Source organism: Cydia fagiglandana, chromosome Z, assembly GCF_963556715.1.
Source record: "Cydia fagiglandana chromosome Z, ilCydFagi1.1, whole genome shotgun sequence".
Classification (NCBI taxonomy): Eukaryota; Metazoa; Arthropoda; class Insecta; order Lepidoptera; family Tortricidae; genus Cydia; species Cydia fagiglandana.
The window spans coordinates 41,497,893-41,513,270 of NC_085959.1; the positions used below are offsets into that span (position 1 = coordinate 41,497,893).

The 15,378-nt window shown below is 40.9% G+C and overlaps 1 protein-coding gene across 2 annotated transcripts in view; it reads right to left on the reverse strand.

Moving 5' to 3' along the window:
• Nucleotides 1-15,378, reverse strand: part of LOC134678394 (EEIG family member 2) — a 99,792-nt gene that overhangs the window by 44,969 nt on the left and 39,445 nt on the right. For both annotated transcript variants that reach the window (XM_063536956.1, XM_063536954.1), the window contains exon 2: nucleotides 9,117-9,322. In XM_063536956.1, the coding sequence (XP_063393026.1) occupies nucleotides 9,117-9,262 (146 nt within the window). In that variant the 5' untranslated portion in view covers nucleotides 9,263-9,322. The remainder of the gene's footprint in view (nucleotides 1-9,116; nucleotides 9,323-15,378) is intronic.

Genomic DNA, 15,378 nt, shown 5'->3' on the forward strand with positions numbered 1-15,378 from the left:
GAGATCTGTTTACGAGCGAGGGTTGGTCCGCAAGTTGTTCGCTGCTCCGGCTCTACTCACCATTTATCTATTACAACAAACTGCAATTATTCTATAGTGGCTTCTGCCCGCGACTTCGTTTTTTACAGATTATCGGTTCAGCGGCGTGAAAAGGTGACAAACAAGTAGAGTTACTATCGTATTTATAATATTAGTACTATTAGTAGGGATGGCTGGCTGGATACACGTCACGAGCAGACATTGAGCGTTCCAGGAACTATTTGTTTACACGAACCGGACTCCTGTTTAGCGGTTGATCGTACGGACACATGGACGGATCGAACGGGCAACTAAAAACGATTTATTTGTCTCCCTCCGCCCTGCGTGACGGCCGCCATAAGTAAATGAGACGAAACTCAAAGTCGCTCAACGAGCTATGGAGAGGGCTATGCTCGGAGTTTCTCTACGTGATCGAATCAGAAATGAGGAGATCCGTAGACGAACTAAAGTCACCGACATAGCCCACCGGATTAGCAAGCTGAAGTGGCAATGGGCAGGCCACATTGCACGCAGAGAAGATGGCCGATGGGGTCGAAAAGTGCTCGAGTGGAGACCACGGACTAGCAAGCGCAGCGTAGGACGTCCACCCACAAGATGGACAGACGATCTTGTTAAGGTCGCCGGAAGACGCTGGATGCGGGTCGCTTCCAACCGGCACGTATGGAGGTCCAAGGGGGAGGCCTATGTTCAGCAGTGGACGTCTTATGGCTGAGATGATGATGATGATGAGGTCGCATCGTTGTGAAATAAAAACAACGGGTTGCACCGAGTGCCGACAGAAGTGAAAACTCAATGACTAGTCCAAAATGTCTGCAGCACTATGTATAATTGACCCATCCTCCTTTTTAATGAAAAACTTTAGTTCCGAAATTGCTGGTCAGTGAGCTTGTTTAAAATTCCAAATTCAAATGTGTAGCGTTAATTGTTTAAAATTCGAATAGAAATTGTAAAGTTAACTTGCAGACTTCGCATCTAAATAATATTTGATCATGATATTTTGAGTTTTATTCACCAGTACTAGAGTTTACTTTTATTAGCGATTTCATCAAAATGTAGCTTTATTGAATTATATTTGAGTGATATAAAGTTAGAATGTAACTGAGAATGAGATCCTAGTATTTCAACCCGTACAAGATTAGAACCTTTTTCATGTAATGTTATTGAGTTTTTCTTTATTGATTTAAATGTCATCTAAATGAGTGGCCATCTAAACGTTACGGTCACGTGATCGCTGTCTCGAGTTTATCATTTTTTCCCCACCTCAAAAAGTGCCCAGCGCCGCTAAAGAAGTTTTCACTTCAATAATGAGTAAAAATCGTGAAAGTGAATCGCTACAGTATAATAATACATTTTAAGTGTTCATTACAATAATTTTCATACAATTTAATTTGATGCATAAATAAATATGTACAATGATACATATTATAAATGACAAAGAACTTTGTCTGTATGTCTGTTACCTCTTCACGCTTACTTATACCACTTCACATTTTAGATGAAATTTTGTATGGAAATAGTTTGAAGCTCGGGGGAGGATAATGGGTAGTTTTATCATCATCATTTCACGCAGACGAAGTCGCAAGCTAGTTTTAGTATAGTGAAACTATTATTCGGTCTTTAGAGCCGTGTGTAGCAACAAGGAAGAGCCGCAAATAGTACGAAAGCGAAACAATGGACCGCAACAGAACCAGAACTCGAATCGGACACACTACAAGCAATAACATACGGCTTAGGACGATTTACAGTAGCGATCAAAAGTATTTTGACAAACGAACTTCTTTCAATATGTTTATGAATAGGGTATATATTTAATCATTACGTTACGATTATATTTTATTCACCCTTCATTTGTTACGTTTCCACTTAGATTACTAAAACTAAACAACAGACTTAGAATTAAAACTGATAATTTGCGCTACAGGTAGATCAAAAGTATTTTGACACTTTAATGAAATGCTTTTGCTGAACTGGCAAGACGGTTAAAAAAAAAAACATTTCATTAATATTTAATGGCATATCCTCTGGCTTTCCTCACAGCAGTAAATCGAGACGGCATAGAGTCCCCGATCCGAGTGTATACGATCATATAGTATGTTCGCCCATTCTGACTGAAGACCTTGGAAAAAACCCCATTGTTTGAATTATTTCTGCACCTCACACTGGACGATCCAACGCTTTCTATAAAAGCTCTATAGCATTAAGATCAGTACCTTGACTAGGCCACTCAAAAACCTAGATTTTTTTGCATTAAAGAAGCCTTTACATGATCGGATTTGTGTTTGAGGCCGTTATCATGCTGAAAAACCCAGCGAAGAGGCATATTTTCTTTTGTATATGATATCATTTGTGTGTACAGTAAATTTTCATATACATATCGATCCATTATCCCATCAATTCGTACGGGAGGCCCGACTCCATGGCGGGAAAAATATCGCCAAGCCATTACGTTAGGGCCACCAATGCCACCAGGCTAGACTGGGTGGGTACCTGGTATCGCACAACGTGTCTTTTGTTATTTGGACGACGCACATACTTGATACCATCCGACGACATTAAATTAAACTTGCTTTCGTCACTCCATAAAGTTTTTGAGCAATCGGAACTTGTCCACAACTTGTCACGAATCGCGAATGCTAATTGGGATACCTTATTCTTTGCTGAAATATGTATATTTTTTTAATGGGCGTCGACCATGTAATCCATGCTCTATTAAGAGTAGTTTAATAGTAAAAACAACAACCTTTACATTATAGTTATTTTTTAGTTAATATTTAATTGTTACTGTACGCTTCCATGGGTGTTCTACTGAAATCTTTTTAATTACACGATCAGTTGTAGAAGTCGTTTTTCGAGGACAACCGCTTCTATGCTTATTTGTGATGCAGTTTCGAGCCTTGAACTGCTTATTTCAGACAGAAATCAGATGCAGTGATACACCAAAAGTCCGCGAAACCTCAGCTTGCTACTTATCTTTCTAAAGTGCAGCCGCACCAGCTTGCTTGAAATCGTTCGAATATGCTTTATGTTTGGCATATTAAGAGAAGTATTCAGATGTAATTACTTCCAAAATATTGAAATTCTGCGGCTCTGTTCTCAAAAAAATTGTAAAAAAGAACCGTGTCAAAATACTTTTGAACCCGTAAATTGTCATTTTTTGTTGCCAAGTTTATATTTTCATTCGATGAAACTAAGCTTTTTACGTGTTTCAAGAAGCTTTTAAGCCATTGATTAAATTATCAAAAAATCATTTGAAAAAACTAATATGTTTCATACAATACCAACGTTATTATCATTGTCAAAATACTTTTGGTCGCTACTGTAGGGCCAGTAAGTGCTCGAATGTTGTATGGGGATGGGGAGACCGGGATCAACGTGCCGTAAGTAAGCTTTTATTGAACTTGCAATGTTTGTATGTTCGGGACAACACTAAATTAGATTAGACCCCACTTCCCATTATTCGATTGAGCTGGACCTTCACATACGTCTTCTTCTGTAACTTGGGTGACAATGCAATATTATGGTATTATCATCGAATTGATCAGATAATGGACACAGAAGATGGCCATGGGAACTCTGTGATAAAACAAAGCAAACTAAATGTGTTTGGGTTTGTCTCGAATTCTCGACGTAATAGATGCCTGTTGAAAGAAAATTACAATTATTTCACTAAAACACAACGTATTATATTCTAACAATTCTCCTTATGGATACACTAAAGCAAACGTTTCTTAAAATTACCTACATAATGCCGCAGTTAAAAATGTTGGTTACGTACCTATTTTTATAGTATTTTATTTATAGTATTTAAAGCTAAATATTCGTCTACTCATTTAACATATAAGGGTCAATTGAGTATTATAGCTGACGGCGATAAGTGAACGCCAGAACTTCCGCGAGCTCAGGGTCAGGTCCATGGCGTTTGGCGTCGAGCCATGGTGCCGGCCTTCCGCACGCCGCACTGCGGGCCCTTCTTGCACACACCTGTCGCGTCGAATGATGGTCCCTGTGGCAGTTCCTTCAAGTTCTAGGTAGGGCTTAATTTAAAAAAATAATTGAATAAATATGGTTTTACCGTATTTTAAAATAAAGTGATAATGTTATACTCCCATAAAACGTCTAAATATTTTACATGACATAGATCTACTTCATATAAAAACGGCTTCATATCTCCACAATTTCGACCGGTTGTTCATTTTATTTAAATATCTCGAAATTATATTCAGCTTTAGCAATTGAGTTTTTGCATTGATTTGTCTTAGTCGAAACATGTTTTTCAATGTCATCCAACCCATTGCTATCGCTAATAGGTAATTGTTGTAAATAGGTTTATGTATAGTTGCACCAATTCGGCTCCGGCCGGCTGCACCGAGCCGAGCGTCAATTACCTGAGGTATCATTGCGTGAGCGACGCGACTGCCTGCCTGTTGCAGCAGGCAGACTTCGGGCGTTCGGTATGAGTGAATTATGCATTGCGAGGTCACGCTCTCAAGTTACTTACACTGGAATCTTTATCTGGATAAACAATATTCCTTGACAGATATTCCGAAATTTAAATTCAACCCCTTGTTGCGCCTTACTCTGATGTATCTGAGAACTGCACTCGCACCCCACTCGCCCGACTTCCCAATTCGCGCGCATACCAGCCACTAGAGTAACTGCCGGCAATTTGCGACTCCCTGGCTATTGTACCAGGCGGCAGACTTCGGACGTCCAGTACACGAGCGTTGCACTGGTTTGCTCGAGATCTCGACTCTGTCTGTGGCCATAGACAATATTCCGTGACCTTATATATTTAGCCCATGTGGCGCCTTACTGTGGTTTACCCGAAATCTCGACTCGCTAACTCGCTCTAACGTAACGAGTACGCTGACTGCTCAATTCGCGCGCATACCAGCCACTAACCACTCCACTAAGCGTCGGCATCCTGCGGGCGACCGAGCTGAGCTATTGTGCAGCTTGTCCATTTGAACAACGGCGAACAGGCGAATTATGAACGGTTTTATCCACGTGATAAAATCTAACCTTTTAACACCACGCGATCTCTTTGTCGACGTCTTAGTCGCGCTGTCACGAGGAAAAATATAACCATCAATACAACATATATACGTGCGAGATTTTTTATGAATGATCTACATTTTAGGGGACCAGTTAAAGTGCGGAAGGGCTGATCTGCAGAGCAAAGGTTAATTATAGCTCGCTGATATAAATATTTCGCATTTTTTAATTTACAATGTTCTAGTCACTGTCCGTGAATTTTCCGAGCATCATGTACAGTCGACGTCAAAGATATGTTTACATTTTTCGCCTTATTACGAAGGCGTAAGGTCCAAAAGTGTAAACATATCTTTGACGTTGACTGTACCATCGCCCACATTGTCTGCCCATCGGTAAACCTTGTAACAAAAGGCATAAGGTCCATTGTTGGACAGTTAAGAGTGTTGCTCTCTGTGTATACATCTATTTTTTTTTCTTTTTACAATATGATATGACGTCTAGTTAATGGTAGGCATATCGTTTAGTGTTTCTAATTCAGTTCCTCTCGCACGCACTCGGAGAGCAACTCTGTAGTTGTATCATCCCGACCACCATCACCAACACTGTTAACTGTACATCGGTGGACCTTATGCCTTTTGTAATAAGGTCCACCGATGTACAGTTAGGAGTGTCGCTGTCTGTACTCGCTTTTGAGCCAGGAACTAAACAATAAAACAGTAAAAGGACACTGTTTCCACGTTCGCGTCGCCGTCAAACGGGCGTCGTTGATTTATTGATTGATCCATTAGCTGCGCAGGCGACGGTCGGCCGCGCGCGATAATTGCACGTGGAAAGTGAAACTGAAAGTCGAGAGACTTGACGAAACGTCAACTTGAACACTTTTTAACTTTGAAAATCGTGAGATACTAGTACAGTCGCCATCTGATACATCGGGGCGCCCAAAGTGCTCAAATATATTTGAACACGCCTCTATTGTCAAGACGCTACGCTAGAGTGCGTGTTCACTTCCTTTCTTCTTTTGCCCTCTCCAATGGCGACTGTACAGATGACCTTAGACCGCAAATCCTCTATCGCCCAACCTTGTTTTGTCCCATAAGGAATGCCCACATTGATCCGGCTCCGTGGCGCGGTGCCATTTCATCTATGACGCGCGCTCTCGCCCCGATGCGGACAGGTGACAAACGCTGACGTCACGACACTCACAACCGCTGGCTTTGTCGCACTCTAATGAACTAATAAAGATGGGTGATGATGGTAACACAAATCGTTTGTGTTCATTGTGAATTGTGAAGGACGCATCTGTCAGTTAAGCAGTTACGGAAAGCATCTTCGGTCCTTGCACTCCATGTCTAGTCAGGGAACATATTTATCCCGTAACGATTGTATAATCAGTTGAGATTACTAGTTAATTTTATTAGTCCTAGTACATGACGACATGTAATATGTATAGGTAATTCGTTTCGTCGGTCACTTTCGTTCACCATGTTAAGAGATGTACACGTACAGCTAGCGGCAGAGTTACTAAGCAAGTGGTGATCAAAATTACCTTCACACGCTCTTATTCTCTTAACAATAAAGATGTGCTCAGTTAATTTTGAACACCTAGCCAACCAGCTTAGGTTAGCAATTTTTTCTGCTGACTATTGCATGACATGAATGTTTGGGAATTCTTATGTATCACCTTATTATGTTACAAACGTCAGCAATCTTAACTGTCCATCTGTGGGCCTTATTACAAAAGGCATAAGGTCCACCGATGTACGATTTAAAGAGTGGTGCTGTTTGTACCGCCAAACTACCAACTTACCTAAAACCTGCCAAAATTATAAAAACCCTAATAAACTTTCCAATCACCATCAAAAATAGCAAATAAAAATAAATACATCACGAATCCAGCTATATGATATTTTGGCTTCGCTGCTTGCTTATTTATTTTATTATTAGATGCGTATTTACGTCGGCGTGTTTACACGTCGGGGCGTCACTGTCACGGACTTTGCTTCCGTCGGTGTTTATCGGGTGTCGTATAGTGACGTCGGTGACAGCGAGAGGGGATTCTTCATTGTGCGATTGGCATCATTGCTAACACAGCGAGTCAACTCAAAAAGCTTATGGTCAATGTGGGTGAGGACCGGCATGTAAATAGACGGTCATACCTGATAGACGGTTTTGTTCACATACATATATCAGCCTGTCAGTTGTTCGGAGCTGTCACCTTTTGCGTTTACCTGACAGGCCGATATCGTCCGGCGAACTGGTAATCTGTAAAGGTAAAGCAAACCTTCCCAATGTTCAATTTGTTCCTAAACGGATGGACAAGAGAATGCTTTGGCAAATTTGGCACTAGCAAGGAGCGGAGTTCAGGGGACCTAATGCGAAAACCGAAATTTCTCTTTTACTTTCTTAATTCGAGTGAGAGAGAAGGATGCTTGCAATTTATGATCTTCAATTTCGGCGGTTATATAGCCCAGCTTCCACTTCCACCATCCTACACAGAAAACTGACCATTCGCTAACCATAAGGTTGCAATAATGCAACGAAAAGTCTACAATTGATTGTCAAGGCGCTAGAGTGCGTGTTCACGTTCAGCTATTTGTGAGCACCATGGCCGCTCCGATATATCTGATGCCGACAGTACCAGTACAAAACGGGCAAGATTACCTAATCTGGCAGGAATTAACTCGTTAATTGCTCGTCTGGCTCGTTACAGATAAGGACGGGTGTCGTTAACGTTAAACGAATATTAGAATAAACACTGAACCGAATTGTCTACTATGGAACGTTCGAGCAGCAGTGCAGTGGCATGCGTGCCGTCTATGATTCGTTGAGGTACCTGCGAAGGCCCACCGTTATTTTTATTTTTTATTTTGCTTATGTTTAATATGATAATACAGTTTTATCTATGGTACAAACAACAAAACTTAACTGTCCTGTCCATCGACACCTTATGCCTTTAGAAATAAGGTCTTCATGAACTGCTACTACAGAGGGCACGAGTCCGCACTAGGCTGCTTTTTTTATTGCCCACTAGGTAATAAATAAATACATAGTTCCGTTGGGCGTTCGCGCGCGTTACAAGCGTTCGCAACGACAGCTCGTTAATATTCATACAACACGGGCTTCCTGCACGGATACGCGTCCTCATCGGCAATTAACATAGCGACGCGAGCGACGGGGCACCCTGCGGTAACTACACGGTGACGACACGCTTGTGTCGCGCGCCTGGCCCATATTGCCGCGGACTGGAGGGCTAGCCAAGATGACAATCGTATTGGGATGACGGAAGCACGTCACGTAATAGACATAGAACCTATGTGTCAGATGAGCCTGTGTTTCAACGGGATAAATTCATGACATTCGAACGTCAAGGTGAACTGTGTACTTGTGTAGTCTAGATCTGTCTCTATTAACTTTTGGAAATCGGAACTATCGGAAGACAAAGAAAAACCTATAATGTCTAATATACTAATATTACAAATTATGAGCGTTCGCAAAGCCATTGGGAATCAACTCGCAGTGAACATAACCTTAGAATATTAGGTAGGTATTTATAAGGCTAACTTAAAGGTATTCTAATTTACTGGATTTACGGGCGTATAAGCTTCGGGCTCTTGAATGCTTAGACAGACAGACCGAGAACTCGCATACGGGTTTTACAATATTGCCGACTACTGAGGAACAACTATTTCAACCGAACAATCAAATAACGCAATTTAACGAAACTCACTTGCAATTCCTCGAACCGTACAATGTGCGTTTAAACTTATAGTTTTTCTTGTCACGCCATTATTGTGAGTTTGGTCCAGCTGATCGACATACTAATATTGTCTAAAACGTGAGCCCTCTGAAATATTATACATAGGTAACGCTTACCGGCTGGAATGGTTCTGGAAATGCTATCCATCGAGTAGCCGCACCTTCGCAAAGAGCACCGCCGACGAACGGGACCTCAGCGAGCTCCTCGAGGCAGCACTAAACGCCGAATTCGTATCGTTTCTTGGTCATGAACGCTATATTGCACGGATTTGGTCCGATTTGTCAATATTGACCCTAAGGTCTCAAATCTTAGAGCTAACGCTTACCGGCTGGAATGGTCCTGGAAATTCCCTCCATCGAGCAGCCGCACCTTCGCGAAGAGCACCGCCGACACGAACGGGACCTCGGTGAGCTCCTCGAGACAACACTGAACGCCGAACTTGTACCGTTTTTTCTTGGTCATGAACGCCATTACTGCGTGAATCGCTTGCAGAGCGGTCACATGTGTTCACGTGCTTGGCATCGCGGAGATCTGGAAAAGAGGGGGTTGAGTTAATTAAGATCTATATACAATTCGAAACTACAACAATGGGTTACGCGTAAACTTTAAACTGGCGTTTTTATTCCAGAAAATGGAATTGAGGCCTTGTTCCCCGGTTAATTTCGTGACGACCATAAGTCTTTCTTTCAAGTCGCTGTATGTTTCAGCTGTTTCTATTTGCACACAAAGTAGTACACGGCGTCCTATCTTGACCTAAGAATTTTAAGCTGATATTGCTTCCAGCTTAGTTAGGGCCTACATCAGACAGTATCCTGGGACGTTGTGTTTACAGCAACATTAGCCAAACTTCATTCATAACCGGTTTCTGTTACGGTTATGCCCGAAAAATAACCGCATATCGCAGCAGTGTCATAACTCAGAATCATAACTTATATGTTTGCCTACGGAGGAGGTATATGTAGATGATTGTGCCCTAAGCACTCTGAATTCCAAAACATGTAGGTCACACCTCACACCGCAAGCTCGCTAGACAAGCTATACAAACTTTGAAGGTCGCATGCTACGCGCTAACAATAGCCCGTGACTCCCGTGAGGTGCTCGCGGAATACTACAGTGTCATAGGGGAGCCGAATTTAACCCTTGAGCAGGGCCGGATTAAGCATGTCGGGGCCCCTAGGCAGTGCGAAGCTCAGGGCCCCCTACAGTCAATTCTGCACACAGCACATTCAGTACAGGGAAATAAAAGTTTGCGTTTTTTCCGCGAGCGAAAAAGACATCGAACGATGTCTTTTTCGCTCTTATTGCGTGGACATAAAGCTTTATTCTATCAGTTTTTGCCGATTCCGCGTCGCGTCAAGTGTGGGGAGAGCCCTTTAGGCTTAAGGCCAATTCCCAGTGGAATACCAAAGATGAGAGCTTCAGCACCACTTTCTTATCTACCTCTAATGGCCAATTTTAAGCGAGGCTAAAAGATAAGCTCACTAGTAGTAAGTTGATTTTCTCAATAGTCAATATTTTGAGAGGCTGAACAGCCATTGCCCGACTATAAGACCAAACGCCGAGCCACATGATTAGAATCAACCTAATAATGAAGAATTTCCATATATTAAAATTACATAAATTACTATGAAGACAATTTTAAACGTCAAAACTTCTACGAAATTATGACGTATAATTAACAATTTCTTGGTCTAGGTACCTCTATTAATTCACCAGTCAAGCTAACATGTAGATACAGGGTCAATTTAAAGAACTATAAATAAACGCGAGCGCAGCGAGCGCGAAATTTTTTGACAATATCGCAAATTGTGAAACCGTGTTAAAAGGCCGGGTATCGATCTTCATCGGGCCTAATAATAAAAAATTTACTCATGAATTTTGAGCCTATGGAACAAAATTTGATTTGGTGCGCGCTGAGTCGCCGGGGCCCCCTAGCCGAGGCGGGGCCCCCAAGCCGAGGCGGGGCCCCCAAGCCGAGGCGGGGCCCCTAGGCAGTTGCCTACTTTGACTTAGGGTTAATCCGGCCCTGCCCTTGAGTCTATAGCCGCAACATACGTGCCATCGAAATTCAGTGACTAGAAAATAATGTCAAATGGTTTAAAAGTTAAAGGAATTAGCTAAGCAATATATTATGTCAAATCGTATAGAACAGGTGCCCTAAAATTGTGGGTGTTCCAACAGATTGTCGTACCAGTGTTTTCACATTGTCCGATTCGATATCGGATGTCCGGTATGACCACAAAGAAGTAAAATTTCCTAGACCGCGTCGGTGGATACTTACATCAGGTGAGATTGCGGTCAAATGATTATCTTTATACGATAAAAAAATATCGCGTACATAACATACGCGTAACGTTACGCGCATCACAAGAGTCAGTTTGCTGAATATACTAATAGGCACTAGGTCTATTCTATAATATGAATGAACATGCATTATGCCCTGCTCACAGCGGTCCCTGATTTAGGAGTTCAATATTCGCTAACGGCGTCCAGGTGCACAATAATCCAGTAGCGAGCAAAGTATTCACATTTTACGGGCAGACAACGTCAGGTATTGTTCCTGACTGGACGAGAAAAGTAATTACATTACAATGAATTAATCCCCGCACTCGTACGTCTTCATGCAATTTCAGATGCATCGCAAAACCAACAAAGCAGTGCATCCCACGAGTCTTACGTATAAATATGTAGAGCAGAGGCAGAGTTTAGAAAATCACAGTCGAGATCTCGAAGGGGGAATTTAAATTCACGTTTGTCTATTCCTGCTAGGATTTTAGTGTTAGAAGTTTTTAGCAGTGTGCATTGGACAGGACCTTTGTCCAGCAATAGGACAATCTTATTATTTGACCTCATAGCTCAGTATATAGCATAATATAAAGAAATGTTTTCCATAATGTCAATATTCAGCTAGGAAAATGGGGACTAGTTACATTTGTACAGATAACCAGTCGTCCCCTTTCCTCTTAGCGTTGACAGGCGATTTGGTGCAACTGGACTAAGCTAAATTGGCCATGATACAACCATTAGTGTGCAGATAGCAAACGCGTTGAAGCGAACAATTAATTCTTTTATAGGAATAAACCAGAGGCCCTAGCCCCAAGGTGAGAGTTCTGGCAGTGGGCCAACATTCCAAAACTCCACGTCTGTTTTCGCCGATAGGCTGATATGGGATGGTTATAGACGTCTGGTCCGTGAAGGCTGACGGGTATCGTAACAGTAAACTTGTAGTGTGTAAACAACAATGCTCGCTTCCCGAATGTTGAGGACGTTGGGCCTAATTTTTGGCATTGGTAACATTTTTATTGTGTCATCAGTTATTCATGTTATTAATCCAGTCGGTAAGTATATATTATCACCGATAGGCCGATATGGGATGGTTATAGATGTCTGGTCAGTCAAGGCTGACCGGTATCGTAACAGTAAACTGTAGTGTAAACAACACAATGCGCGCTTTCGGAATTTATGGACGATGGGCCTAATTTTTGGCATTCACAACATTACCTTTACTGTCATTAGTTTATGTTTTTTAATCCGTTTGCTGCGTTTGCGTCAGCTGCTGGTATGGGATGATTGTTAATACATGTCTGACCTGTCACAGGCTACGCTGACGGATATCGAAAGAAACTCAGTTCAATGAGTTTGTATAGAAAATGATAATTTTCCGGAATTGAAGATTAACTGGTCTAATGTCTTGAAATATCAAATAAATCCAACTTTTGTGCGACGTGTTTCCTTTTGTGCAAAAAAGATTCAATAAAATAAATACATCAAGGAAAGGAAATAAGAACCATACAAACCCAACTAGCAAAATAGTCGTATAAGAATTGATTTACTCAGCCTGTAATCGTATAACAGCCGAGTTACGGTTGTTGAAACACCAATATATCGTATAATAGCGGTTAACTCGACTATTTAGCAATTTTCGCTAATTAGTGCTATAATCATGTCGTATAAACGTTTATAGCACTATCTTTTAGCACTTTTATTCCACCTTTTAATAAATGCTGAATTAGCGCTACTAAATCACTTTTATTCAGCATAATTGTTCTATTAAAATCATATAACAGCTATAGAATAGCTAATTGTCTGAATAAGGCGCTTTAATACAACTGTTACTCAACTCTCTTCTCTGTTGCTATAAAAGCCTATTAAAAGCAATCCAATAACCATTTGGCAACAATGCTGCTGTAACAGCGCGCTTATATCATAATTCGGGTAATGGGGCTCAAACCGCTGTTATAGGAGCTGAAGTGTATTTACAGGTTTTATTCAAAATGTATTCAGCTTAGAGTACTTTTAAAGAGTTTTGAACTACATTAACAGCACAAGTCAGCCATGTTGTACGTTTCAATATAGTCCGGTGGCCAACTGCATGAAACCCTACCTGATAAAAAAATAGAAAATCCTACTCTGTAGGGGTAGCTGACTTTTAGTAGCATCAACTGCTCTTGGTCGGCCGCGGCTTAATTTCGCAAATTTTGCGTAAATGGCAAACTAGTGGCACAAAAATTCATCAAAAAAAAACCCCATCGTATAATAGAATGAAACTTGCAGGGTAGGATAGCTGCCTTTGAGGACAGCAAAACAAAAGTGGTCAGCTACATCCTGTGTTGGCAGGTTCCTGTGTTCGACCGAATTTGTGGTACCACGTGACAACTACAATTTACCTCATCGAAAAATAGAATGAAAAAAACTGATTGTAATACCTACATTAAATTTGTTGACGTATGTCTTGGTCGGCCTCACCTTAGCCTGATAGCTTTTGCAGTCCGTCCGCATTAAAAAAAATGTGAATGGCAGCAATCCTACCATACAAGTGACATTCTATTTTTCGATGAAGTAAATTGTAGCTCACGTGGTACCACAAATTCGGTCGGACACAGGAACCTGCCAACACAGGATGTAGCTGACCACTTTTGTTTTTTTTATGAATATATGTACCACTTTTTTGCCATTTGCGCAAAATTTGCCAAGTTAAGCCACGGCCGACCAAGAGCAGTTGAAGCTGCTAAAAGTCAGCTACCCCCACAGAGTAGGATTATTCTATTTTTTTATCAGGTAGGGTTTCATGCAGTCGGCCACCGGACTATAAATCCATAAACAGGGCGACAACATGTGCTATAAGATAAGTGTAGCAGTAAACGCAGTTACTCGACTTATAGACGAAATAATGAGATATAACAGAAACTAGATCGTGTAAGCAAATTTTTACTTATTTTAATTAATATTTTTTTATTGAAATTTAAGAAAATAGGCGGCCCGTGAATATATATGAACCAGTGCCTTTGGTTTTATCAATAAAGTATTTTTCGCACTAGGTTTTACTGTATTACGTGTACTTACAGACAGTAAAAACTTATGTACACAATCACGGTAAAAATAAATGTCATGGATGACAGCAGTAGAAAAATTCTTAAGTACCTTTTTGTTTTATTAGATACGTGAAGACGATTAGGCCTCAAACTTATTAATCAAATAATTGAAATATAATCGCTTACCTGAGATCGTTTTTAGCACATATTAGTTGAATAAAAGCATTTACTGCACTCTTACACATTTAAAATGCCGAGTAAAAGCAATTCGGCTACTTTTACGAAACATTTTTGCCGAGAAAAAGCAGTGCGGCTGCTTTTATAGAACACTTTCACTGAGTAATAGCAAATTGATAATGTTTATAGAACAAATAATCGAATAAAAGCACTATCGTTGCTATTAAAACACTAGAAGCGCTTTATATCAACTTTTACTCAACTCTTACAGCATCGATTTGCTTCTTATACAGCGCTAACTCTATTTTTATAACACTTTTAGTCTGTATAAGTGCGCCTTTTCGCGTTGAGTAAACGCTTACAGGACTTTTATTCGACTGTTTTTACACCGTTTATAGCACCAAAAAGCGAAAATAAAAACGTGCTCTCAACTTTTATAGCACATAGATTTGCTAGTTGGGAATGTAGGTATAAATGTGTATTCTAATAACCATATTTTACTTTTTACAGTAGTAGAATGTTCCTCTGATCAGAACCCCTAGTGTAATTTCCGTACACGGCGGGAAGAAGTTGATATCAGGCGAGAAAAAAATTAGGAATTTGAACCTTATGTAAGTTTATTTTAAGTTCAAATTTCTTCGCTAGAATATCTCGAGTTATCAACTTCTTCCCGCCGTGTACGGATTTCATACAATAGCATGACGAGCGTTCGCGTTTGCGTGACGAGTATGTCTACCTCTATTGTTGTATGGGATTTTGAGCAGCGCGCCAAGCGAGGCGTTTTGGAAACTCGAAAACCCTAAAATGACACTTAACGCAAACGCATACGTCACGTCACGCAGTATAATGAAATATACACTAGGGGTACTGATCCATTTTGTTATCGTAAGCTTCGTATGAAATTTCCAATACGGGTATTATGAAATTCTTAAACATGTTCTTGTCAAGCGGACCCCAGGCTCCCATGAGCCGTGGCAAAATTGCGGGATAACGCGAGGAAGAAGAAGGTCTTGTTTGTTTTAAATCTTATCTTGTTAGTGGAATGCATCGCGCAATGAATCCAGTGGCAGTATTCCAAATTGCCGACAATTATGTAAC